At 39.7% G+C, this 26728-nt stretch overlaps 1 protein-coding gene across 1 annotated transcript; it reads right to left on the reverse strand.

Moving 5' to 3' along the window:
• Positions 1-23790: 23790 nt before the first annotated feature.
• Positions 23791-26328, reverse strand: LOC119822964 (T-complex protein 1 subunit gamma-like). The gene is made up of 2 exons (XM_038342658.1): positions 25995-26328; positions 23791-24723 (listed from the first exon to the last, which is right to left on the reverse strand). Exons 1-2 carry the CDS (start codon positions 26079-26081, stop codon positions 23791-23793), a joined length of 1020 nt encoding a protein of 339 aa, XP_038198586.1. The 5' UTR covers positions 26082-26328.
• Between the last annotated feature and the right edge of the window lie 400 nt (positions 26329-26728).

The following is a 26728-nucleotide window of genomic DNA, read 5'->3' on the forward strand; positions in this document are numbered from 1 at the left end:
ATGCAATTGCCGGGAGATGCACCGTCACTGTGTAATTACCGTAGTTTTCAAAGGAATTAGCATGTAGTTACTATGAGCAACATGTTCTCGTTTGTGGAAACAATGCAATTAACTTGTCCTAGGTTAATAAATTAAAGGCAACACAGGCTCATCTAACAGCTGCGGAGAGGAGGGGTTGGCTGGCACCCACGTTTGCCGCGAGGTCTTTGAACTTAATAGCCTCTGTACTCTACGGGTGAGTCCTGCTTTGGGAGAGTTCAGTACATGCCAACATTTACAAAATGGGTATTAAAAGAAGTTTGAACATGCTTGACTAGGAGAAAAAAATGTTAGAGGGAAGAGAGAAAATGCAGTAGGAATGATAAGCCATAGCACACTAATTTGTATATGAAATAGAATGGAAGAAGACATATGCAAATGTATACGCTGGGTCCACACTAGTGTATGGCCCTTGAGAAATCCACCAGGAACTCACATACTACAATTAGGAAGACAGCTTAATACCTGCACAATGACGCCTTGATTTTTATACTGGGCCAAGGGGCTCTTTAACCCCTGTGTCTTCTCTCACTTATATTTAATAATAATGGTTCTAGAGTTGATTGAAAAAGGCTATTTCACATATTTGTTGAAATATTCACATATTCCAGTGGACAGCTTAATGATGAGGACTTTTTTTTTTTCTTTTTGTTTTGTATTTTGAGACACATTTCGCTGTGTAGCTTTGGCTGTTTTGGAACTTTCTCTGTAGAGCACGCAGGTCTCAAACTCACAGAGATCCACCTGTCTCTGCCTCCAGAATGCCAGGATTAAAGACATGCTCCTTTACTGCCCAGCTTCTGAAGGTTTCTGTTTAGGCCTCCTGTAGCATTCTGCTTTGGAATGTTTTTAGACCCATCACCTCACTGCTTAGGTAATCATTGCTAAAGCTGGAGGGGAACCTCAGAGCACCAAGCTCTGGCGTGGATCTGGCAGGTCTGGGTCTTGGTGGCATCTCAACTTTTTGGCAGTGGCACATTATCAGTGTGTTTACCTTGAGGTTAGCTCTGAGATGTCCTAACAGTTCATAAAACAGCATTTCTGATCCTGTCCATGAGGGTGTTTCTAAAAGAGGTGATGGCTTGAATCAATAGACCAAATAAAGAAGATCCACTTTTACCAATGTGGGCAGCAAGCATCCAGTCCTCTGAAAGCCCAAATCAAACAAAAAGCAGCTACAGCAAATTTATTCTCTCCACAAGTTGAATTTAAGCTTCTGCTAGAAACTTCTGTATTCTTAGGCTTTTACACTTGGACTGGTTCTCAAGCTTTGGGCTTGGGTTGAAACAGTGTCTTAGTTACTTTTCTGTTGCTGTGATAAAACACCATGACCAAGGCAAATTATAAAAACAAGTGTTTATTTGGAATTATTCTTTCAGAGGGTTAGATTCCATGATGGTGGAGCAAAGGCATTGTAATAGGAACATCAGAGAACTCATATTTTCATAAGTGAGTAGGAGACAGGGAGACACACTAGGGATGGTGTGAAACCTTAAAGCTCACCCCTAGTGACACAGTTCCTCTAACAAGACCACACCTTCTAATCCTTCAAAGACTAATCCTATCAACTAGAAACCAAGTATTCACACATATGAGCCTGTGAGGGCCATATTCATTCAACTCACCGCAATGAGCTTTCTTGAGCCTCCATCTTGAAGAAAGAAAATCATGGGACTTCATTAGTCTTTATAAGCACTGAACTATCTATCTATGTATCTATGTATCTATCTATCTATCCATGTATCTATCTATCTATCTATCTATCTATCTATCTATCTATCTATCTATCTATCTATCTATCTATCTATCTATCTATCTATCTATCTATCTATCTATCTATCTATCTATCTATCATCTATCTATCTATCTATCTATCTATCTATCTATCTATCTATCTATCTATCTATCTATCATCTATCTATCTATCTATCTATCTATCTATCTATCTATCTATCATCTATCATGTGCCTATCTATGTGCCTATCTCTGTATGTGTCTATCTATGTATATGTTTATATCTATCTATCTATCTATCTATCTATCTCTCTCTCTATCATCTATCTATCTATCTATCTATCTATCATCTATCTATCTATCTATCTATCTATCTCTATCTATCTATCTATCTATCTATCTATCTATCTATCTATCTATCTATCTATCTATCTATCTATCTATGTGTCTACTTATCTATTATCTATCTATCTATCATCTGTTTTCTTATCTACATCTCTATCAGTCTTGTGGGCTATATTTCTCTAGAGAATGATGATCACTCTACCACATAACATATGTGAACATCTCTCATTGGTTAGAATAATTAAGTTTAGCTTTAATGACTAGAAAGAATTGTCTTTCCTGTATCTTCTGCTTGATTGGTAAACATAAGATTGTGTACATTATCTTGACCCCTGCCAACAATCTGTCCAAGAGATGAGCCATTCAGTTATGAAGGCAGGCATTATACATTCTTGTTCAGCCACTGGTTCTCCTCTTGTCTTCCCACTGTTTTTCGTCTACTCTCAAGTTCACATACATGTTCAGTGAGAAAATGGTAAAGCTACACAATTGTTGTCTAACTGGAAGTGAATGAGATGCTCTTCTTTTTTGGCATTAGAGAGCCAAAGGCCCCATGCAGCTGTGTCAAAACTTCAAACCACATATACTTTTTAACTTCATTAAAAAATTTCATTTTTTACTTATTTAAGTTTAGAGGGCACACGTAGAAGCCCTCTCTCTTTTCACCATATGGGTTAGGAGTCAGATCTCTCTTTTCACCATATGGGTTACAGGGATAGAAACCAGATTTTTACTATCTTGTTGGCCCAAATTATATTACTGTTTAAAAAAAAAACATTTTGGAGACAGTGTCACTATGTCACCCTGGCTGGACTGGGACTTGCTCTTAGACCAAGCTGGCCTTGAACTTGCAATGTTCTGCCTGCCTCTGCCTCCCAAATACTGGAATTAAAGACCTACACTATATCTGGATAAATATTTTACTTTTGATAGAACCTTTCACACATACATTTGGGCATTTTCTTTTTCTATGTTACAGTAAGTTCAGTAATGTTTCATTGTGTTTTCTGTTTAAAACAAGACCCAAATAGTCAATCTAACATTAAAAAAGGACTTTCAAGCAGATGCCATTTAAAATTATATTTATGTTTTAAAGAAAATACACAGTTAGCTTTTGGATTAAAGATAGATCTTATTCTAGGATATTTAGATAGAATTCTAACAGAATCTTAAATTGAATAAGCAGGATATTCACAGATTTAGCAGAGTTTATTGTTGAAATATCACTTGAAAATTAATTTGTAGAGCAAAAATATTCTCCGTTAGTTAAAAATAGAAGATGAATTGACTTTGTAATAGTTTCACTAAAATAAAAGCATTTTATATGTATATGTCTGGGTGTATGCATATGTGTAATATGTGCAAGTTTGTGGTACATGTCCACATGTGTGTGCTTGCACATAAAAGCCAGAAGATAGCTTTTAGGTGTCATTCCTCAGGCACTGCCCATTTTTTTTTGAGATGGAGTCTTCATTGTCCTGCAGTTCACCCAGTGGGCTAAGCTAGCTGGGCAATGGCACTGCAGAGATCTGCCTGTTTCCAACACTCCAAGAATGGGTCACAATGCATAACTTTATTTTACAATTATTATTTGTTTTTTACTGGAAAAAGTTTTCATGCAATATATTCTAGTTACACCTTTTCCCTCCTCTGGCTCCTTTCATATCTTTCCTATTCCCCCACTCACTCAAAGCCATACCTATTCTCTTTTTTTTTAAAGAACAAGGAATACACACACACACACACACACACACACACACACAAAGCCAAAAAGCAAGCAAAAGACCAATAAGACAAAAAAATGCCCAAACAAAGCAATATGAAGAAAAGAAAACCCTACAAAAATACCATTGAGTTCACTTTTTGTTTGGTGAACAATTGTGCACAGGGCCCACCTGAAGTGTGGTTCGTATACCCAATGAGACTTCACTGGAGAAAACTAATTTTCCCATTGCAAGCAGGTGTCAATTGTAGATAGCTTCTTGGTTAAGCCATGTCCACTTCCTTCTTGGTGCTGGGAACTTATCCAGTTGGAAACTGTGCAAACCCTGGGTGTGCCGCCACAGCCACTGAGTTTGCCTGTGCATCAGTTCTGTTGTGTCTGGAAGAAGTTGTCTCCCTTCTCTGGGTCTGTGTTAGTTCCCATCTACTGAACGAGGGAGGCTCCCCGAAGACAGAGGAGCGAGGCACTGATCTATGGGTATAACAAAATGTTATTATGAGTCATTTTATAATGGAGAGTGTTTTTCAAACTTGGACTCTGGGATCAAGCTCAGTTTCTTTTGTTTTCAAGGCAAACATTCAAACACAGAGTCATCTTTCCTGCCCAATAATGTTAAAGAATAACAATGTTTATGGGCGGAAGCACAGTGCAGTTGTCAAGAGTACATAGTGGTCTAGCAGATGACCTGAAGAGAGCTCTCAGCACCTATGTCAAGTGTCTCACAATTACCTGTAGCCCTAACGGCAGGGGATTGGATGTTTCTGGCCTCTGTGGGACAATGCACTCATGTGAATATACCCTCACATAGACACATGCACATAATTAAAAACAATAAAATACATGAAAATGTTTTGTATTACCTCAATATTATTTAGTGATCTTTAGTTAATGTCCATTCTGCTATCTACTATATTTGCTTTGATTGCCAGTTCAAAATTAGAAGATAAAATTTATTTTTAAATGTCTTTTCAAAGAGTTTGGTATACATATAAGGTATGTCAAAAGTTTTGTCAAGATTCAACACTGAAATTTTCCTTTTCCAAATGATTGTGTATGTGTGGATGATGTTTGTGTGTGCATGTGTGCATTCACATGTATGTGGATTCACATACATCAGTCTGGTTGTGTATGTATTTATGTGTGTGAGTGTGTGTGTGTGTGTGTGTGTGTGTGTGTGTGTGTGTGTATAAAATGGCATTAGATGTCAGACATATTTCTCCATCACTTTCCACTGTTTCCTGGGTCTCCTGCTTTACCTGGTACTCTCTAGTCTGGTCAGTCTAGCTAGCTGCTGTGCCTTGGAATTCCTGTCTGTGTCTGCACCTTTCAAATTCTTGTATTACAAGCAAACTGACAACCCAGTCTTGCTTCTATGTGGTGCTGGGATTTGAACTCTGGTCCTCACACTTGTGTGGTAAGCATTTATCAATGAGCCATCTCCCCAGACCCTAACAGTCTTCATTTTTCAATTAGTTTAACTTTGTGCTTCAAGATTATATTTCATATAACAACAATGAAAGTTTATAAGCCTTAAATCATATATATTTTCTTATTTCCTTAGACATTCTTTTTTTAAAGACAGCTTATAAAGGGCTTATTTGTTAAATAAATAAAAGAGAAGAAGTTGCATTTATGGTAAAAGCTAAAAGAATGGCTGAGCAAAGAGGTGCTTGCAATGGCTTCCTCCTCATGAAGGCATGGAACGGAGTCGTGGGCTGTCTAGGAATGGGGGTGGCTCCACAGAGTTCCATTTTTGACTACCTGAATCATGCTGGGTAAATTAGCTAGCAACACTACCTTTGCCTCTTCTCATTTGCAGAAGGACTTAGCCCATATGAAGTCAGGTTATATTTAGAGCATGAAGCATTGTAATACGCATTATCATTATGACAAAAGGTTTATATTCTCAACATCAAACTTCAAGACACTTCTCTTAGAAGCAATGAATCTCTGCACAGCTTATCTGTCATTATGGATTTATCTCATCAGAAAAGCAGCTGGATGTTATTAATATGAAAAGACCTCCCTGGTGGTTAGTATTGACTCACTGATTACATGGTTTTAGCATTATAGCAGTAGATGAGAATTTTAAAACCCGATTGCCATCAAAACCAGTAGATTAAAGGGACGTGTTCCTGATAGCCACTTGTCTTCTCTAAGAGGATTGCTACATATAATCTTGGTGGCTGTCTCAGACAGAACAAGTCATCGAGGGGGAAATGGAAAAAACATTATGGCATGTGAACGTAATTCGTTTTTTTAAATTTGATTTTTAATTGTTTTTATTAAGAGCTGTATGTTTTTCTATACTCTCCTCTCTTCCTCTCCCCTTCCTTTGTACCCTCTCCCAGGGTTCCCATGCTCCAAATTTACTCATGAGATCTTATCTTTTTCTACTTCCCATATTGATCTGATCCATGGGTCCTCGTTGTTGTCTAGGTTCTCTGGGATTGTGAATTGTAGGCTGGTTTTCTTTGCTTTATTTCTAAAAGTCACTTATGAGTGAGTACATATGATATTTGTTTTTCTGGTTCTGGCTTACCTCACTCAATATGATGTTTTCTAGATCCATTCATTTGCCTTCAAATTTCAAGATGTCATTATTTTTTTCTGCTGTGTAGTAATCCATTGTGTAAATGTACCACATTTTCCTTATCCATTTTTTGGTAGAGGGGTATTTAGGTTTTTTCCAGGTTCTGGTTATAACAAACAATGCTGCTATGAACATAGTTGAGCACATGTACTTGTGGTACAATTAAGCATCCTTTAGGTATATACCCAAAAGTGGTATTGCTGGGTCTTGAGGAAGGTTGTTTCCTAATTTTCTGAGAAATCGTCATACTGTTTTCCAAAGTGGCTGTACCAGCTTGTACTCCCAACAGCAATGCAGGAGTGTTCCCTTTATTCCACAATCTCTCCAGCATAAGTGTCATCAGCGTTTTTGATTCTGGTCATTCTTACAGGTGTAAGATGGCATCTCAGAGTTGTTTTGATTTGCCTTTTTCTGATGGCTAAGGATGTTGAGCATTTCCTTAAGTGTCTTTCAGCCATCTTAGATTCCTCTGTTAAAAGTTCTCTGTTTAGATCTGTACTCCATTTTTTTATTGGATGATTTGTTCTTTTGATGACCAATTTCTTTTTTTTGGGGGGGGGGGGTCAACCAGCTTTTATTCTCTTGAACAATGGAGCCATAGGCCTTGCATCCTGATGGCTGTCATGTCACCCTGGGAAAGCTATAGATGGTATTGACACTCAAATTAGGGGTGAATATGTATTGTTTATCCAGTCTGCAATCTTCCCTGTACTTGAGATCAATTTCTCTAGCTTTTATTGGGCAGAAAGATATTCTACCATGTACAAAGTAACCTAATAAGGGTTTTAAAAGGTTACAAAAGTGATGGACATCCAGAAATTCAACAAAACATTTAATATTATCTCCCTTTTCTAAAACAAAATATAAATTGTCAAAAAGCTTTCTTGCCATCTCTGTCAATGTTCTTCTATTTATATTATTTTGTTTTACCTGTTTTAGAAATGACAAATATATCTGGGATGACTAATTCTTGAGTTCTTTGTATATTTTGGAGATCAGCCCTCTGCCCTCTGTGGATTTGGTGAACAAAATCTTTTCCCTTTTTTTTTTTTTTTTTTTTTTTTTTTTTTTTTTTTTTTTGGTTTTTCAAGACCGGGTTTCTCTGTGGCTTTGGAACCTGTGCTGGAACTAGCTCTTGTAGACCAGGCTGGCCTCAAACTCACAGAGATTTATTTGCCTGCCTCTGCCTCCCGAGTGCTGGGTGGGATTAAAGGTGTGCACCACCACCACCTGGCTTCTTTTCCCATTTTGTAGGCTGCCATTTTGTCTAGTTGACTCTGTCCTTTGTTTTACAGAAACTTCTCAGTTTCAGGAGGTCCCCTTTATTAATTGTTTCTCTTAGTGTCTGTGCTACTGGGGTTATATTTAGGAAGTGGTCTCCTGTGCCAATGTGTTCAAGTGTACTTCCCACTTTCTCTCCTATGTGGCGCAGTGTGGTTGGTTTTATGTTGAGGACTTTCATTCATCTGGACATGTAGAAGAATGAAAATAGATCCCTATATGTTGCCATGAACATAATTCTTATCATAAAATTTACTTGATTTTTGTATGTATTTACTTCTGTTTTTCTTCCAATTCTTTCATTGGACCATATTCTGTTATTTTTGAGCTAGGGACTCTTGTAGCCTAGGCTGGCCTTCAACTTGCTATGTAGATGAGGATGACCTTGAACTACTCTCGTCTCTTTGTCCTAAATGCTAAGATTACAGGCATGTGTTATCATGCCAGAAGCTCATTGGAATAACTAACAGACTCATTGTAAATTAACAAGATGTTTGGCATCTAGAAGCTTCTATGTATGTATGTACGTATATATGTATCAATCAATCATCTACCTGTCTATCTATACCCACCACAAAGTTTTGTTCTACAGTTTAGGGTGACCTTGAATTCATATTCTTCTCATTCTTGTTGCTCCAGCGCTAGGATTATAGCATGCCTCACCACACCCTGCTAGTATCAGTGTCTCGCTGAGTAAAATGCACTAGTGAATCAGTAAATGAATAGGTGCAGAGATGACAACTATTCCTTAAGGTCACCTTTGGACATGTTTCTTGTTAATAGGCACTAAAGTATGTGCGTCAATGATGAGTGTCTAATTAAAACCACCAGCACTTCCTGTGTCCCAGCTGAAGTCAGAACTGTTTTGAATTATCCGTGTCCCTTTTCTTAGTGCTTGACAACAACCTACCAGTCTGCTGAGAAGGCCACGTGACCATAGCTCAACAGCTATTCTTTCAGTATAAACACAGTTTTTAACTGGGTTTTGGGATTTGGCAGATAAATGCTGCAAGTGGCCATCCTGGGCCAGAATCTAGCTTAGAATGGCCCCATGTGAAGTCCAGCACAGAGTAGAATCAAAACCATCTCCTTAAAGGATAGTTTTGCTTTCATCTGCTTTTATATTTCTGGGGTTCCTTGCAAAAGTTTGCAATGATCCATCATTGAAAAAAAAAAAAACCCTGAGGTTTCTGCTTTTGTTGCTAAAAAGGATTATATAAAAGTTCATGAAAAAAAGACACATTTGAGTCCCTAAATATTAAGGTTAACTTTTGAATCACCAGAGCAGAACATATTAAAATGTAGTATTGCTTTCCTGGGCGATTTTAAGTAAAGAAGCCAGACAGCTTTGTTTAAGGGCACGTGCCAAGCTGCTGTAGGGCAGGGAGTAGATTCACTTCCCTTCTAAGTTAATAAACTTCTTTCCCTTCCCTAATTGGAGATAGTCCAGGGTTATAAAGATGGTATCTCCCTCTGAGTCAGAGGCAGGCAGGCTTTCTGATTAGGACAATAAAGGCAATGTTTCTATAGGGATGAGTAGGGAGGTTTACTAGTAGTCTTTAAAAGAGTGAGGGTTTTCTAAGTTTGGATTCTTTAGCTGTCAATCAACTGTAGCCCCGACCCTCTGGGTGTGTAGTATCTACCTTGGTTATATCTGCTTCTCTGCTACAGGTGCTGTGTGAGCATGGGGCTCCTGTGGTCAGCTCTCCTATGCATAATAAACTGTACTGATACATGTGGCCTCATTGTCTCCTTCCTGACTGAATCTATGGAAACTTGGCAAACTGACTGACTTGGCAGCTATCATGGTAGCTGGTGTTGAGGATCTGTTTGGTTGCTTGTAGGAACTTCACCTCTAAAAAAATGCTGACGAAGAGAAGCTTACAAAGAAGGTGAATTCCCACTGGGATCTGTGCTTTTGATTTTTATAGGAGAGTTCATAGTCTTATGATAGACATTACTAAATGTATTCATGTCTGGATGAATGTTTAGGAGGCTTTTGAAAATAGTATTGTTAATATTTCTTTTCCTGCTATTTTTTTTTTTTTTTGTTTTTTCAAGACAGGGTTTCTCTGTAGCTTTGGAGCCTGTTCTGGAACTAGCTCTCATAGCCCAGGCTGACCTCGAACTCACAGAGATCCGAGTGCTGGGATTAAAGTCGTGCACCACCACCACCCGGCTATTTTTCCTGTCAGTTTAGTGGTAATCCAATCTTCCCCATCTATTCAACAAAGGAAGTATTTTGATTTTGAGGTCCTCATCTACTTTTGAAAGGACTGTCCAAATTTCACTGAGCTTAGCGGAAGCAGTTTGCTATGTCCTGCCCTCCAGTGAGTGTAGGGAACCAGACTGAATTAGCTTTTGAAAAGAACATACTAGTAACATAAGATCAATGATCCAATGTCTTCTTCAAGTAAAGCTGTAGGTAGGCGAGAGACACAAAGTTAATCTGTGCCTTTCCTTTGCAATGTGTCGGTGTGACTGAAGAGGCACGCGGAGATATTCATTGTGTCCCCATTTAGAAGCAGTTTGCTAGTCAGTTTTTCAGCATCAAGATCTTCCTTGCTAGGGACCTGTCTGTGACACAGAGATTATTAATCATGGGACCCATGTAATGTATTAGAAATATTCTTCAGTGTAATGGCCATAGTAGAAAATTGTCTTTTTAGTATGTATATTGCAAGACTGAGGTGCTAGCTTGAAGCTGGAGCAGGCTAAGCATTATTCAAACGACCAAGCATTCCTGCAAAGCTCTCTAGTTCTCATCTCAGAGGCTTTGACTTGTATGTTATCAGTTTTCTAGTAAGATATGCTAATTTATTTCAACATGGGCTTGTGGTGTGTGTCTTATTCTTAACATTTATTGTTAGCACTGAAATTTAGTTGGTTGTGTCCTATGGATTGAATTAAATTTTTCAAGCTTGGTAAAGCGCTGCTCCTTCATACCTAAATATTTGATTGCATAGGAGATATCTTTGTTCTTTTATTCTTTATAAATGATTTAAAATTTATTATTTGACTATTTAATACAGTATACAGTGTATTTTGATCATATATATTTCTCATTCCCTGATTTTTATTCCATTCCAATTCGCTCTAGGATCCTTCTTCCAACCATGTCCTCGTCTACTTTTGCAACCTTAAAAAATTAATCCAACAGAGTTTAATTGGGGTTGCCTGTATAAGTGTGAGTGGGGTACTATTTATTAGATAACAGACAACTTGAAGAAAAATGACCATCAATAGCTCCTCAGCTCAGCATGGGGTCTCCTGTGCCCTTCTCTTATCCAAGCTGGAGTGCTGATTGGCTCCATCTTGTGTACGTCTAATGCTGGTGACCATAGCTGCATGCAAGAACTATGTCATGTCCAGAAGATATGACCAACAACCCATAAGGAGGTACCCCATGCCTGGTACTGGGATTTTCATCTAGTAACCCATGGTTGTTGGGACCAGTATTATTCACACATGCAAGGTACTTTGTTATAATACACATTTAAAATTATATTCTAAAAACTAGTTTATGAGGTAGTGGGTAGCCTAAATTTTGGTTAGGCTTTCCACATCTTCTCATCTTCCCCATCACAAACACTCCTATCCCTGTTTAAACCCTAAGAAGATCGTTGCTCCTCCGCCAACTCTCACATCACCTGTGGTCTGCCATTCCCTTTCCACTTACTGCTCCTTTCCCTCACCGCTCTCACAGATCTTTTCTAGCTTCCCAAGCTCTCCAGACACTCCAAGTTAAACATGAATTAAATGCCTAATACGAGAATCTACACATGAGAGCGAAATTGGGTATTTATCTTTCTGGGCCCGAGTTATAATCACTTAGAATTGTATTTTCCAGTTTCATTTTCCTGAAATTTTCAGTACTTTAGGGATGAATAAAATCCCATTGCATATATGTAATGAATATGAGCCATTTCATTACTTATTTGTCATTTGATGGACATTGATACTGATTCTGTTTCCTAACTACTCTCAATAGGACAGCAATGAACATGGAAGTGCAGGTATCTCTGCGAGTCCTTTGGTTGTTCCTGGGAGTCATACAGTGTATTAATTTTAGCTTTTTTGTCCACTTCCTACCGTAGTGACCTCACCAATTTCCACTCTTATCAACTGTGAATATGGACACTTTTTTCCAGATCTTCACTGTCCTTTGCTTTCATTCCCCTGATGACTAAAGAGTTTTTTTTTTTAGAACTCGAACTCACTATTCATTTTATAGTCTGATTTTTGAGTGGATCATCCAGTTATTATCATTTTGTTTGATATTTACTTTTTGTTTGGATTAATCTGTCAGATATAGATCAGGCAAAGATTTTCACCTATTCTGCAGGTTGCTGCTTCATTCGGTTGACCATTTCCCTTGCTGTACACATGCTTTTTAATTTCATGAGGGTCTCATTATGTGTCAGTGACCTTATTTCTTAAGCAGCTGGAGATATTTAGAAAGCTTTTACCTATGCCTGTTTTTTGAAGTGTGCTACTTACTTTTTTCTCTTGAAGATTTATGCTTTCTGTTGAGGTCCTTGGTCCACTTGGTGTTCAATGTGCGAGGTGTTTGTGCGAGGTGAAAGAGGGACTTAATTTCATTCCTCTACATACAGATACCAGCTTCCCAGTATCACTTATTGACAGTTCTGTCTTTTCTGCAACATCCACTTCTGCATCTCTGTGAAAATTGGGTTGCTTTAGTTATGTGAGCTTTTATTTGGGTCTTTTTTTCCTATTCCATCCATCACTGTCTATCTCTGAGCCAGGACCATACTGTTTTATTACTGTGGCTGTGCAGTGTACCTTGAAATCAGGAATTTCCAGCTTTTAGTGATTTCTTCAGTTTCATTCTTCATTGTTGGAAAGTTCATAATACAGAGGCCTCTGACTTCCTTGATTAGGCTTATCCTCTGACCATTTTTAGACATCAAAAAACGAGGTTGCTTTCCTGAAATTTCCCCCTAAATAAATTTGCCTTTGGTATTAGTATATAGGAACGATGCTATTTTTTTTTTTGCAATGTAAACTTTGTATGCTGCCATTTTGTTAAAAGTATTTATTAAAGAGTTTTCTGATGGAGTTTTTAGGGTCGCTTATATAGGGACATATTTACTCTGCAGATAATGATTTTGAACTTTCCCCCACTTAACATAATGTTGACTATATGTTAAGAGTATTTCCTTCTACTATAAGTTTCTATAGAAGTTTTAGCTTGAAAGTTGTTAGATTTTATCAACGTCTTTTCTGCATCTATTGAGATGGTCCTGTGATTTCTGTTCTTTATTTCTGTCCTAGTTCATTTATATAATTTATAGCATATATTTATTTGTGAATAACAAACCATTCCTGCATGTCCAAGATAAAGCCGGGTTTACTATGGTGAATAATCTTTTTATGTTTTCAGTAGTATCCTGAGAATTTTTACAGCTATTATCATCAGGGACCTTGGTCTGTAATTTCCTTTTCTGTTGTATCTTTATTTGATTTTGGTATATAGAGTATATATAGAGTGTATATAGAGTTTGATAGTGTTCTTTGTCTGCTTTATGGAATAGTTTCAGAAGTATTTGGTGGCTCCCCTTTGAATCTGGCAAAATTCACCAGTGAATCTACCCGGGCCGGAACTGTTTGACATCAGGAGAGCCTTAAGTATTGCTTCAATTTCACGGCTTGTTACAGATCTGTTTAAATTGCTTATCTCACTTTGGTTTGATTTTGTAAGCCATCAACTAGAAATCAAACATTACTTTTATAATGTCCTATTTAGTGTCAAACATGTCTTTGTTTCAACTTTTAAGAAAGTTTAAATGTATTTTTCTTTAAATATAATTATATCACTCTGACTGTTCAACTCTCTCTTGTCCTCCTCCTTTCCAACCTCCCAAGGCATATATGATTTTAAGGTAAAATCTACTTGTATCAGTCATAATGGTTTTATTTGCATCTCTAATTTTACTAACATGGGTCTTCCCTTTACTTTGGCTGACTTTCTCAGTCTTGTTTATCTCTTCACAAAACCAATCATGTCTTTCACTGATTCTTCATACTTCTGTTTTTCTCTCCATTTCATTAATTTCTTAATGATTTCTTTTGATGTTTTGGTTTGGGCTTTGGCATCATCTTCTTTCAGGGTCCTAATGCTTATTATCAAGTTATTTATTTGAGGTCTTAAACATCTGTCTTAGGATTATTTTCATTGTTTCACATGTTTTTTTAAAATGTTTTTATTCATTAGTCAATAAAAGAAACACATACTCAAGGACATCCCACACACACACACCACACACACACACACACACAGACAGACAGACACACACACATTTATATGGGATTTATTAGAGTGACTTACAGACTGTGGTCTAGTTAGTCCACCAATGGCTATCTCCTGACAAAAAGTCCCAGAATCCAATAGTTTTTCAGTTTGTGAGTCTGGATGCCTCAGGTGGTCGTCAGTACACACAGGAATCTGAAGAAGAAGGCTGTGATACCAGTGAAGGAGTGCATTAGCAACAGGACAGATGGCCTTGCCAGGGAGAAAACTTCCTCCTTCCGTGTCCTTCATATAGGCTGCCATCAGAAAGTGTGGTCCCAATTTAGGTTGGGCCTTCCTACCTCAAATAACTCAACAACAACAACAACAAAAATCCCTCACAGGTGTGCCCAGCTACTTAGGTTTGTTAGTTAGACAAAGGCAAGTTGACAGCTGAGAACAGACACCACAGAAGTCAACATAGAAAAGAAAGAAATTGAGATGGATAAGAAAGAGAGCAGGGAGGGATGCTGTCAGAGTCCACAGAGTTTAGAGATTGTGAACACTCTGGAGGGTTAAAGGTAAAGGAAACAAAGATGAGAGAAAATAAAAAGATGTGGGAAGAAGTAGGGTGTATATAAGATATACTTGAAAAATAGTAGAGAATGCCCTGTAATAGACTAGGCAGAAAATGTACACATTAACCCCAAACAACTGAGCAATATACAAACAAAAGTCAAAATATCATGAACTCTACATATACATATACAAATACACACACACATATAGACATGCATCTATGTAGAGATTAAATAATAAAAAATAAGAATTAAAAAGAACACTCATGGAGCGAATTGCTGGCACAACAGTGTTGAGTTAAAAGGTGAAATTATCCTTCTGCTTCTATCAGGATACACTTGGTTCTGGATAGGGGAGATGTGAGTGCAAGTCTTTGGTGTGTGCAGTATCCAAGCTCCCTGAAGACTTGGCATGTCAGAGAGTGGATGGGCTAAGTTCTTTCCTGGTAATACTCATAGACTCTGGCACTTCAGGTTGCCTCCTTTGTGTCCTGCCAGTAGTGTAGGAGGTCCTTCTGTCTATGTGTTGCTTTCATTGGTTGAATAAAGAAACTGCCTTGGCCTTTTGATAGGGCAAAACTTGGGTAGGCGGAGAAGACAGAACTGAATTCTGGGAGAATGAAAGCAGAGTGAGAGAATCGCCATGGAGCCATCAGCATAAGACATGCTGAATCTTTCCCGGTAAGCCATGACCTCATTGGTGGAAGTGGGTGGGAGGTAGCCAATAAGAGGCTAGAGATAATCAGCCAGGCAGTGTTTGAATGAATACAGTTTCTGTGTGATTATTTCGGGTGTAAGCTAGCAGGGCGGCCGGGACAAAAAGCAGGCCCTCTCCTCCTCCTGTTACACAGTAGAGTGTATGTGAAAAGAAATCTTTCTCTTTGGCAGCTCAGTTTGGTGATTTGGATTTGAGAGGATTTGATCTGGACTCAATTCTTGGGGCTCCTGCCCACTTTCCTGCAGAAATCTCTAAGATAACTCTTTAAAGTGGTAATTAAGTTAAAATGAGGTATCTAGAGAGTCCCTAGCCCAATACGACTGATGTCCTTATAAGAGGGGAGTTTAGCAGAGGCACATAGAGGTAAAGACATGGCAAGAAGACAGCCATCTACATATTATGTAGAGAGACCCCAGGAGAGACCAGCCCTGCTGACACCTTGATTATGATTATCATAACTGTCTTCCAGTTCAGCTCACCCATCCAGTGGAATTTTATCATGGTGGACTGGCAGACAAATGCAGAAAGAACCTTCTTAGTCACTTTTCCATTGCTAGAAAGCAGATGATCGGTTTGGGGGCTGTTAAACACTTTAGTGACCAAAGAATAAAAGGCATCATGTTAAGCCTTTAAGACAGAGTATGGATTCTGGGTAATATTTCATAGAGACCGGCCTGTGGGATCCTTCTTTTATTCTATGGTCAAAGAGTAATTGTTAAAAAGGAATGAGTCAGTAAGATTTACCTCACATGCTAAGCATCATTGCTATAAAACCATGAGAAAATGACTGCTATTTAAACCATTGGTCTATGGTACTTTCTTCAGCATCCCTAGAAAGTGGGCTGATATGGGATGTCCTTTTGTCTGTGTGTTGCTTTTATTGGTTAATGAATAAAGAACTGCTTTGAGCATATGGCAGGGAAAAACAGAACAAGGCTGGGAAAGCTAGGCTGTATTCTGGGAGAAAGAAGGGTGGAGTCAGAGAGATGCCATGTAGCCCCGCCAGAGACAGCCTTTAGTCTGTAAGCCACAGCCACGTGGCAATATACAGATTAATAGAAATGGGTTAAATTAAGATAATTAAGATATAAGAGTTAGCCAATTAGAGAAGCTAAAATTAATGGGCCAAGCAGTGATTTGATTAATATAGTTTCTGTGTGATTATTTTGGATCTAAGCTAGCCAGACATCTGGGAACCAACAAGCAATTCTCCTCTAACAGTGGGCTTGGCAGGGCAATTATATATACCTTAGAGTGAGTTTGCTTGTGTTCACTCCTCTAGAGCTGTAGGGTATAGGTACTGGATCATACCTTAGATGCCACCTATGTATATTAATATTCTCATTTTATTTAATAAAGCATTATGGATAACACCTAGGAACTCCCAGCCTTGGAAAACAGAATTACTACCTTATTTCAGTAGATGTGCTGTTCCTCTAATGAATGGTCCTACTAATACACAGCCTTTAATTTGTAAGTATTTTTTGGCTGTCTATTATATGCAATTTTCATGGTCTAGATGTTGGGGAAATAGCAATTTAAATTAAAACTTCAGAGCCAAGTGTTGTTTACATTTAATGGATTGTTGGTGCATGCAGACTTAAAAATATAGACTTAAGCAAATCAGTATTTAGCACATTGAACGAAAATAAGGGAAAGGAGGGAAAAGAAGACAGATTATATTTGGGGCACAGGAAACTGGACAGCAATTTTCCAAAGGCATCAGAAGGGCTCTCTGTAGAGGTAACTTCATGCAGTCTGAATTAATGTGGGGCGTGTTGATGCAGACATGAGCTCTCCAGATGGCACTTCAAGGAAAGATTTTCTGCAGTAGATGCTGGAGAGCGGCCACCAGACTGTCAGAACCTTCACAGGTTGGCTCAGCTACAAAGAGCCTGTCATGGATATGCCAAACCTACAGACTCTTCCTTGTGGGAAGTTGAGCTTGGAGGTAGGAGGCAGTCAAAAAGGGAGACAGGAATGGAAGTGGTTTTGATTTGAGTTAAAATGTAACTCTAAGAATCCAGTTTGGGATTTCTAGGGCTCTGAAGCCTGTGGATTTACCCACTGAGGAATTGTCAAGATGCTGCTCAGTCTGAGAGGAAAGTTTTTAAAGCTGAGTCCCAGCTGTCTCTTGCAGTGCTCCCCAAACTCCTCTTCTCTCTTCTGATCACAGGTGCCTTACACTTTTTACATGGTTGCATTTTGACCCTCATGATACTAACAGGGAAAGGAAACAGCTCTGTCTAGGCTCTGACAGCAATGGATCCATTAGGATTCCAAATATGTACTGGTTACAAGATATCGAAGATCCTAATGATCGATAACAAGCAATATTCCACGAATTACATCCCACAAAGTAACAAAGGAAGTGTAATGCTTTAGAAGAGGCCAAGGAGAATTCAATTATTGCTCTAGTAAGGGAAATGAGTGCCAAGGTCAAGTTTTCCCTTTCCTGTTCTAGGCCACAGTAGTGAAGGTATGTGGAAGAATTGGACACAACCTGATTTTGATGAGTAAAAGACCCCGCACTGTGTATTCTGATTTTCAGACCATTATTTCTCTTTCTGCTGCATCTGTATCCAGGCAGTAGTTTTAGGTGTGAGGACTGTTTGCATTTGAAGGCATAACTTTTACAGCCAAGCATTTACCAAGACACTGTGTATGAATTGTATACTTTAGTAAGGAAGCGATTATCCTGAGAGTAAAGGATGATGAACCCGTGGGTCCTGGTTGAAACATTCCATTTCATAATTCGTGAATTATAATTACTGATATTTAAAAATTGTAAAAGTACAGATTTCGTAGCTGATCAGAAATATATACTAATGAAAGGTCATTTCTGTGTTACTGGGGTTGTTTTAAGGAGTGTGGAAGCAATAGTATTAAGGAAAAGGTCCCACTAAATTATGGTCCTCATAAGGACAAACTTTTGCACCCTCCTACTTCTGCAGTGACTAGAGAGGTATCTGTCCCACAGTAGGTACTTAATAAGTAATTACTAATAAGTGATCGAACTGTTAGAAAAGAGATGATCTAGAGACATGTCCAATATGTGGTCTGTAGGCTGCATACAGAGATAAGTGTGAGCTCAGCCTAACACAAACTTAAAATATGTGTGTGTATGAGTGAGTATTTTCTGTAATTAGAGTTCAATTGTTTTATAAAATTATTTAATTTATTATTAGTTTTATGCATATATACATAATACATTTTCATCATATTTACTTGCACTATTCTCTCTTGTTCATTCTTTCACTCTCCTTGAATCACTTCTACATTGAAAAGTCCTTTTTGTGGAGAGAAACTCCCAGCGATCCCACAGAAATCAGGAACAAGACAAAATTTTCCACTCTCTCCATATCTGTTTGATATAGTTCTTGAGATCCTAGCTAGAGCAATGACTCCAAAAGGAGACCAAGGGGACACAAATCGGAAAAGAAGAAGTGAAACTTTCACTGTTTGCTGATGATATGATAGTTTACATAAGCGATCCCAAAAATTCTACCAAGGAACTTCTACGACACATAAACATTTTCAGTAATGTATCAGGAAACAAAATTAACTAAAAAAAAAAATCAGTATCCCTCCTGGACACAGATGATAAAAGGGCTGAGAAAGAAATCAGAGAATCAACACCCTTCACAATAGCCAAAATAGCATAAAATATCTCAGAGTAACTCTAACCAAACAAGCAGAAGACTTGTATGACAAGAACTTTAAATCTTTAAAGAAAGAAATTGAAGAAGACACCAGAAAGTGGAAAGACCTCCTATGTTCTTGGGTAGGTAGAATTAACACAGTAAAAATGGCAATCTTACCAAAAGCAATCTACAGATTCAATGCAATGCCCATCAAAATCTCATCAAAATTAGTCATCAGAAAAATACAAATCAAGATAACTCTGAGATTCCATCTTACTCCTGTAAGAATGGCCAAGATCAAAAACACTGATGACAACTTATGCTGGAGAGGTTGTGAAGAAAAGGGAACACTTCTGCATTGCTGGTGGGAATGCAAGCCGGTACAGCCCCTTTGGATGTCAGTGTGGTGATTTCTCATAGAATTAGGAAACAACCTTCCTCGAGACCCAGTAATATCACTTTTGGGTATATACCAAGGAATGCTCAATCATGCCACAAAGACATGTGCTCAACTATGTTAATAGCAGCTTTGTTTGTCATAGCCAGAACCTGGAAACAACCTAAGTGTCCCTTGACAAAAGAATGAATAAGGAAAATGTGGTACATTTACATAATGGAGTACTGCACAGCAGAAAAAAATAACATCATATTAAATTTTGCAGGCAAATGGATGGAGCTAGAAAACATTACTTTGAACGAGGTAACCCAGACACAGAAAGACAATTATCACATGTACTCACTCATAGGTGGTTTTTAAACATAAAGTAAAGAAAGCCAGCCTTCAAACAATAATTCCAGAGAACTTAGACAACAATGCAGACACTAAGAGAGACTTAAATAGATCTAATCTACATGGGAAGTAGGAAAAAGACAAGATCTCCTGAGCAAATTGGGAGCATGGGGACCATGGGAGAGGGTTGAAGGGGAGGGGAGAGGCAGGGTGGGGAGCAGAGAAAAATATAGAGCTCAATAAAAATCAATTTAAAAAATTCACACACTCTTGGGTGGAAAAGATGAGTGTGGCAGGCACAGAGAGCCCAGTGTGACTCAGGGACCATGAACCCACTGAAGGGAGTAAAAGCACAAGAAGAGATGAAACTTTTCTGTAAGAGTCTGTTCCATCAGTCCCATTCCAAGTGGACTTGGTGGCCTGGAGAGGGAGGGAGTGGGGGTATGGGTGGAGGGGAGGGGAGGGAAGAGGGAGGAGGAGGGGAGGAGATGGCAATTTTTAATAAAAAATAAATAAACTGGAAAAAAAATAAAATAAAATAAACCATGAAAAAAAAAGAGTCTGTTCCATTCTCACTTCATTCTAATTGCATTGAGAAAAGCCAACAGGGTGTTTTGAGGGGTTTGTTTTGTTTACAAAGAAACTGTTTTCTCCTCAATAAAGAAAGAAAAGTCCTTTTTGTATTTTTATGCTTTTTTAAAAAGAATGCACTGAGTTAAATTAAGTTTTCATGAGTGATGTGGTATTTACAGGAGCATGGGCAAGCTGCTAGTGGGTATATCCCTGAAGAGCATGTGTCCTCCCTCCGTTAGCAATCATGCGCTTCCAGGGAGGGGCGGTGGGATGTTGATGGGTCCTTTGTACAGGTCTTGAGCAGATAACCACAGATACTGTCAATCCATAAGGGCATTGGCCAGGCCCTGTCCAGAAGATAGTATTTTACAGTGCGACCCACCCCTATCCCACGGCTCTTACATTCTTTTTTTTTTTGCCTGTTCTTTCTTGATTGATATTTTTGGCTCTTGGAGGGGGTGATGTAGATGTCTCACTTTGGGCAGAATGGCCTACAGTCACCTACTCTGAACATTCTGGATTAACTGCTGCCTACTGTCAAAACAGACTTTTCTGACTAAGGCTTAGAGGTCTACTAAGAGGGCTATAAGCCAAATGTTTGGAAGGGAGTTTGACAACATGTCCATTCAGCAAAACAACAATGGTAGGTTCCCTGCTAGGGCCTAGGACTCCTACAGTCATGGGCTTTTGATCTGATGTATAGGATCAGACACAACCACTATCCTGTGGAGCAGGCCTCATCTCCAACCAGAGAGCAATTGTGCTCCCTGTAGCGTCATACCATCTAGGTCAGCTTCAACTCAATTTCTCTACTGTTTTGCAAGTAAAGTGTTCAGTGTCTTCAGCAACAGGGGCTTTCTTACCCTCTAGTTCTGGCAGAGATTGTATGACTCTTGAAAATGAACCTGAAGAAGAAGGACGGGCATGCCTGATACACTTTGTAAGTTAAATTGACCTGGAAGAATCCATTTAGTTCTGACATTCTACTGCCTAGGGGAAAGAGAGGACTTGTTACCATACCTCTTGCCTGATCTGCTTTACTTACTATACATCATCTTGCCCTGTATGTTCTTTGGTTCTACATCCATGAGTCAACTGCCTAAGGATCAAATGTTTGGAAAACAATTGCATCTTTACTCAGCATATCATTTGCATTATTCCTTAAATAATATGGCACAACAACTATTTACATAGCATTGGTATTATATTTGGTCTTATAATTAAGTAATTATTGTTATAAAAGCAATTTAAGGTATTCAAGAGGATATTGTATAGGTTATACACAGAGTGCATCATTTTTCATAAGACATCTGAAATTTGAGCATACACAGACTTTGGTGCCCGGAGGAGGTAGGTGTTCTAGGACCAAAACTCTGGAAATTCTGTTGAGGCAAGAATGGCAACATGAATAATACTGGGCACTGATCTGTTTCCTCCTTTCTCTGCTTAAGAGTACTTAATTTTTTTTTCTGTACCTGAGTCCTGCAGCTGTACTTTGAATTGTGGTGATTTGAATGAAAATAGGGCCCATAAACTCAAAGGGAGTGGCATTATTAGGAGGTGTGATCTTGTTGTAGTAGGTACGGCCCCCTTGGAGAAACTGTCACTGGGGATGGGCTTTGAGGTTTCAGAAGCTCAAACAGGGTCCAGTGTCATATTCTCTCTTCCTACTACTTTTGCATCCAAATGCAGCACTCTCAGTTACTTCTCCAGCCCTATGTCTGCCTGTGTGCTGCCATGTCGCCCACCATGATGACTTCTGAACCATAAGTCAGCCCCCAATTAAATGTTTTTCTTTATAAGAATTGCTGTGGTCATGGTGTCTCTTCACAGCAGTAAGCCCATTTCTCTTGAGGCAGTGTTTGGATTAGATTAGCATTTCCTTGACCCACAAAGATTGGTCTGGAGTAGACGCCAGTCCTAAGAGGCATAAAGAGACAGTAGGTATGACTGTCGGGGAAATGTACTTATTTCTTAGTGGTTTTGAGTGCTACTGGAAGGCACATTCTCGTCGGAACAGGTGTCTAGAAGCTTTCACAAAGGCTGGCAGCTGGGATTAAGCTCGTGAAAGGTAATGCTAACAACAAACACAACCAAAAAACTGAGGCATTTGAAAAACTAAGTCTTCGTTGTTCATTCAAGATTTTGTGCCGGGTGGTGGTGGCGCACGCCTTTAATCCCAGCACTCGGGAGGCAGAGGCAGGCGGATCTCTGTGAGTTCGAGGCCAGCCTGGTCTCCAAGAGCTAGTTCCAGGACAGGCTCTAAAAAAGCTGCAGAGAAACCCTGTCTCGAAAAACCAAAAAAAAAAAAAAAAAGAAAAAAGAAAAAAAAAAGATTTTGTTTAACCTTTGTAGCTTCATTGGAGGGGTCAAATTCAGTTCTTGCCTACTTTCAACAGAATGATGAGCAGAGAAGAGATGAATGAGCGTCCACCTGATTACAGTGAACCGTACATGCGATGGGGAAGCTGAGAGCAGAGTAGACACAAATGAGCGTCCACCTGATTACAGTGAACCGTACATGCGATAGGGAAGCTGAGAGCAGAGGTGAATGAGTGTCTACATCAGCAGCTCTCAACCTATGGGTCCTGACCCCTCTGGAGGTTGAATGATACTTTCATTAAGTCACCTAAGACCATCAGAAAAGACAGATATTTACATTATGATTCATAACAGTAGCAAAATTACAGATATGAAGTAGGCCTATACTTCAAGGTCTGTAGGACAGAGAAAAGCCTGGTTCAAGTTTGACTGAGGATGAGCCAGCAAAAACTAGGTAGACACCCTCCAGCCAGAGGCGGGGAGTTGTTTGGCTGCCTCTCATTGGCTGGAGGTACCCCCACATCACACCACGTCACTTGACTTATATAAGCTGCCACTCACAGTAATAAACTGAGTTCCTGCTTTGACTTGACTCCCTCTCACGTCTGATTGTCCTGCATAGCCAGGCTGGATTGTCCTGTGTTGTGGGCCTTTCCCTGGGGAATAAGGAGGCTCAAGAAGTCTAGCAATGGAAACAGTTCTTTCCTTCTTAGGACTCCACTATGATAGCGTTACTCAACTGGTTAGGATTGACAATGGAAACTTATCATTAGAATAAAAACAGGTAAGCATCCTAATAAGTATATTAGGGAGAAGAGTATCTTAGTTTCATCATTCCCGAAGAATCCATGACCCATTATCACTCCTGCTCTGCCTCCCTGAGGCTCGAGCAATCCCTAGGCATCTTTCTGTCCCACTGGGCATGGCCTTTATGTATCATATTTTATAGAACTCCTTTTACCTAATTGATTACTAGCTTTTACAACTCCTCTCCCAGCTCCAAATAGTCCTCTTAGTTTAATTTATTTTTATTTTTTGTTGTCTCAAATGACTTAGATTTAATCACTGGAAGCAAACTAAATGGAAAGCTTACAATAGAGAAGAGATACATGTCAGTGCTTTTTGCAAACCGAGATGGGACAGATTGGGGGCTGCCCCTCAACTTGATCCTTTGCAAACAAAGGTGTCCACAGTGTTCCTGGAACTCTGGCTCAGGAAACAGGAGACTGCTGGTTCTGTGCGCTGAAGTCACCTTGCTCACTCCTGGCCAGCATCTGGAGCACTGCTTTGCCGGGTCTGATCATCACCCTTCTTCTTGTGGCCAGAGACAATGTCATCAATCCGCAGAAGCAGAACTGCAGTCTCCACCGCTGTTTTGTATGTTTGCAGCTTCACAGCCAACGGTTCCCAAATACCCAGCTCTTTCATGTCCACCAAGGTACCAGTCTCACCATTCGCACCCCATGTCTCACAATTCTCCTGTGTGTGCTTGGCTCGAAGGGAGGTGAGTAGACGAATGGTACTAGCTCCACAGTTCTGGATCAAGGTACGAGGGATGACCTCTAAAGCTTGGGCCACAGCTCTATACGGCCACTGTTCCACACCAGTCCTGGCCTTAGATTTCTCTGTCAAGGCATGGGCCACAGCCATCTCCGAGGCTCCACCACCAGGCACCAACTGAGGGTCCAGGAGGACGTTTCGGCACACTTGCATGGCATCCTGGAGGTTGCGTTCTACTTCCGAGAGTATCTCCTTGCTGGCTCCTCTAAGAAGAATGGTGCAGGCCTTGGGGTCTTTGCACTCAGTGATGAATGTGAAGTTCTCATCTCCAATCTTCTTGATTTCCAATAGGCCCGCGCCTGTACCAACATCTTCTTCTCTCAGTTCCTCTGGTCGGCTGACTATCCGTGCCCCACATGCTCTAGCAATGCGATTATTGTCTGTCTTCCGGACTCTGCGAATGGCCGTGACATTGGCCCGCATGAGGTAGTGCTGAGCTAAATCTGAAATGCCCTTCTCTGTGATGACCACGTCAGGTTTCATCTGGATAATGTCCTCACACAACTGCTGGATGTACTCTTCCTCCATTTGCAGGATTCGGGTGAAATCCTCCTCTCGTTTAATCTCAATGTCAGTCTGGCTTAAATGACAACTAACTTCTAATTTAGGCAGGCTCAGTTCCATGAGTCCCTATAGTAAAGGACACATAAAACTTCATGTTTTGTTTTCCCTCTTTCTTTTTTTCTTTGATATCAATCCAGGTCAATGATACAGAATCATAAGAAGGGATAAAGAATACAAGGAGTAGGAGAAGGAGGTAGAAGAGGAGGAAGACAAAAGGAGATGGGAGAGAAGAGGAAGGGAATATGGTGGTGTTGTAGAGGAAGGACCAAAGCAGCCACTGAATGATTCTGCAAAGATGAGTACCCCACTTCTGCAAACACAAAGGGATGAAAAGATACCTAGTAACAGCTAGTTACTACATGGTGCAAACCAGTCCTCAGGCTTCATAGAGTAGGACACGAACCACTATCGTGTATTTCAAAGAAACCCTCCATTTCCATGTTAATCTTAATTTCTCTAACAGAGCATCTGACTTGGGGTAATCACCTTACTGGCCACGAGAAAAGAAAATACAGAAATTTGATCATTTTTGGGGAACACAAGAACATCTCTGCAAAGTATAAGAGATCAGAAGCACCTTTGAAAATGAAAACAAAGGAAGAATTTGACTACCCTGTTTCTATTAAACAGAGGCAATTTGAGATCAGAACAGTAACCTAAAACCAACTATACTAGCATAGCATGTACTGGGAGAGCCTGCCGCTTGTCCTGGTTTTCAAGTTTAGGCAACATTGCTTTGTATTCACCATGAAAGGTTAACTGACATTCTATGTGCTAAAATTTAACTGAAAAATAATGTTGCTGTTCTAAACTGAGGGTGAGAAAACCTCTTCTGACCGGTAAAGTTGTACGTAGATAAGACATATGTAAATTAAGAGATGAACAACTTAAACTTGTTTTCTCATACCCATAGGCTTGACTGCTAGGAAAGATGCACTTAAACGCCTTATCTTCAGACTACGGAATATCTATTTCAGAACTTCTGTGAGAACCAGTAACATAAGGAAGGCTCTGGCGCAATTATCCAGGATTTACAAGGCCCGCGGAAGGCTTCATCTGCTGGGAAGTTCTCTGACAGCTTTTGCAGAGACAGTGACAGTCCATTTCTTCTTCTTCCACTGAAGCTGGCCTGGTTTGGACTAATACCTTCCACGAACAAAGTTTATTTAATAGGAGGGAATCCCTGAGACTTTCATGGGGAGCCAGAAGACTCACGGCTTTTTCCTCAGTCTTCTCGAATTAGTTGCCCTCTGGCCTCTCCCTCTTGAGATAAGAACGCAGTGCAGTGAGAACAGGCCGTGTGCAGGTGTGGGGTTCTCATAGCCCCACCCACGTACCGCCATCCAGGGTTCTTCAGTACCAGTCCAGCAGAGTCCACAGCAGTGTGAGGGGCTTTCCGAGCTGCCCGAGTACATCCTTAGCATCTCGCACCGTAAGCAGAACAGAATGGCTGTGTCAACACTATAAAATACATGGTTGTTCGTTACACCTCAGATTTAGTCCGGCTTTGACTGGACTGCTCTAACAACCCTGTCACAGCAGGCTTTGCGTGATGAAGCTGTGGGTCTGCAAGGGCTGGAGAAGCCCATTTGAGGACTTGCAATACACAAGTGGTGTAATTATGGGCAGCCCTATGACATCAAGGTGAACTGTTAATGATTTTGTTGCTTAGTGACGAATCTCCTTAAGCTTCTGTTTTATGTCTTCATCACATCTAACAGAGAAGAATTACATAACGTTCCTTTATCTGCACTCTGCACTTGATCTGAGTTATGTCAGACGGAAAGAACTGGCATTCTATCTACTTGAACTTTGCTACCCACTCACTGCCCTTTCCCCCTTCCTGGGAAAGGCTGCTCTGATTACAACATTCCCCAGATTTCAGTGGCCTCTGCTCTTGGTTCCTTCTGGGGCACTCTGTTCTGAGCATGACCTGTTGGCATTGAAACGTGTGTGTATGTGTGTATGTGTGTGTGTGTCAAAAATCCTGTTATTTGTTTTAAAGTTAGTTTCACGTATTTAATTTTAAGTTAGCATAAAAAACAACTGCTTACTGAATTCTCTTCTGCTT

This window comes from Arvicola amphibius, chromosome 9, assembly GCF_903992535.2.
Source record: "Arvicola amphibius chromosome 9, mArvAmp1.2, whole genome shotgun sequence".
In the NCBI taxonomy this organism is placed as follows: domain Eukaryota; kingdom Metazoa; phylum Chordata; class Mammalia; order Rodentia; family Cricetidae; genus Arvicola; species Arvicola amphibius.

What these genes read in the sequence shown, in the direction of transcription:
- LOC119822964 (XM_038342658.1), bottom strand. Translation starts at nt 26,081, where the DNA reads ATGCTAAGGATGTACTCGGGCAGCTCGGAAAGCCCCTCACACTGCTGT. An exon ending in CTGAAGAACCCTGGATGGCG is followed by an intron (nt 24,724 to 25,994) that starts GTACGTGGGTGG and finishes CCTTTACTATAG; the next exon opens with GGACTCATGGAACTGAGCCT.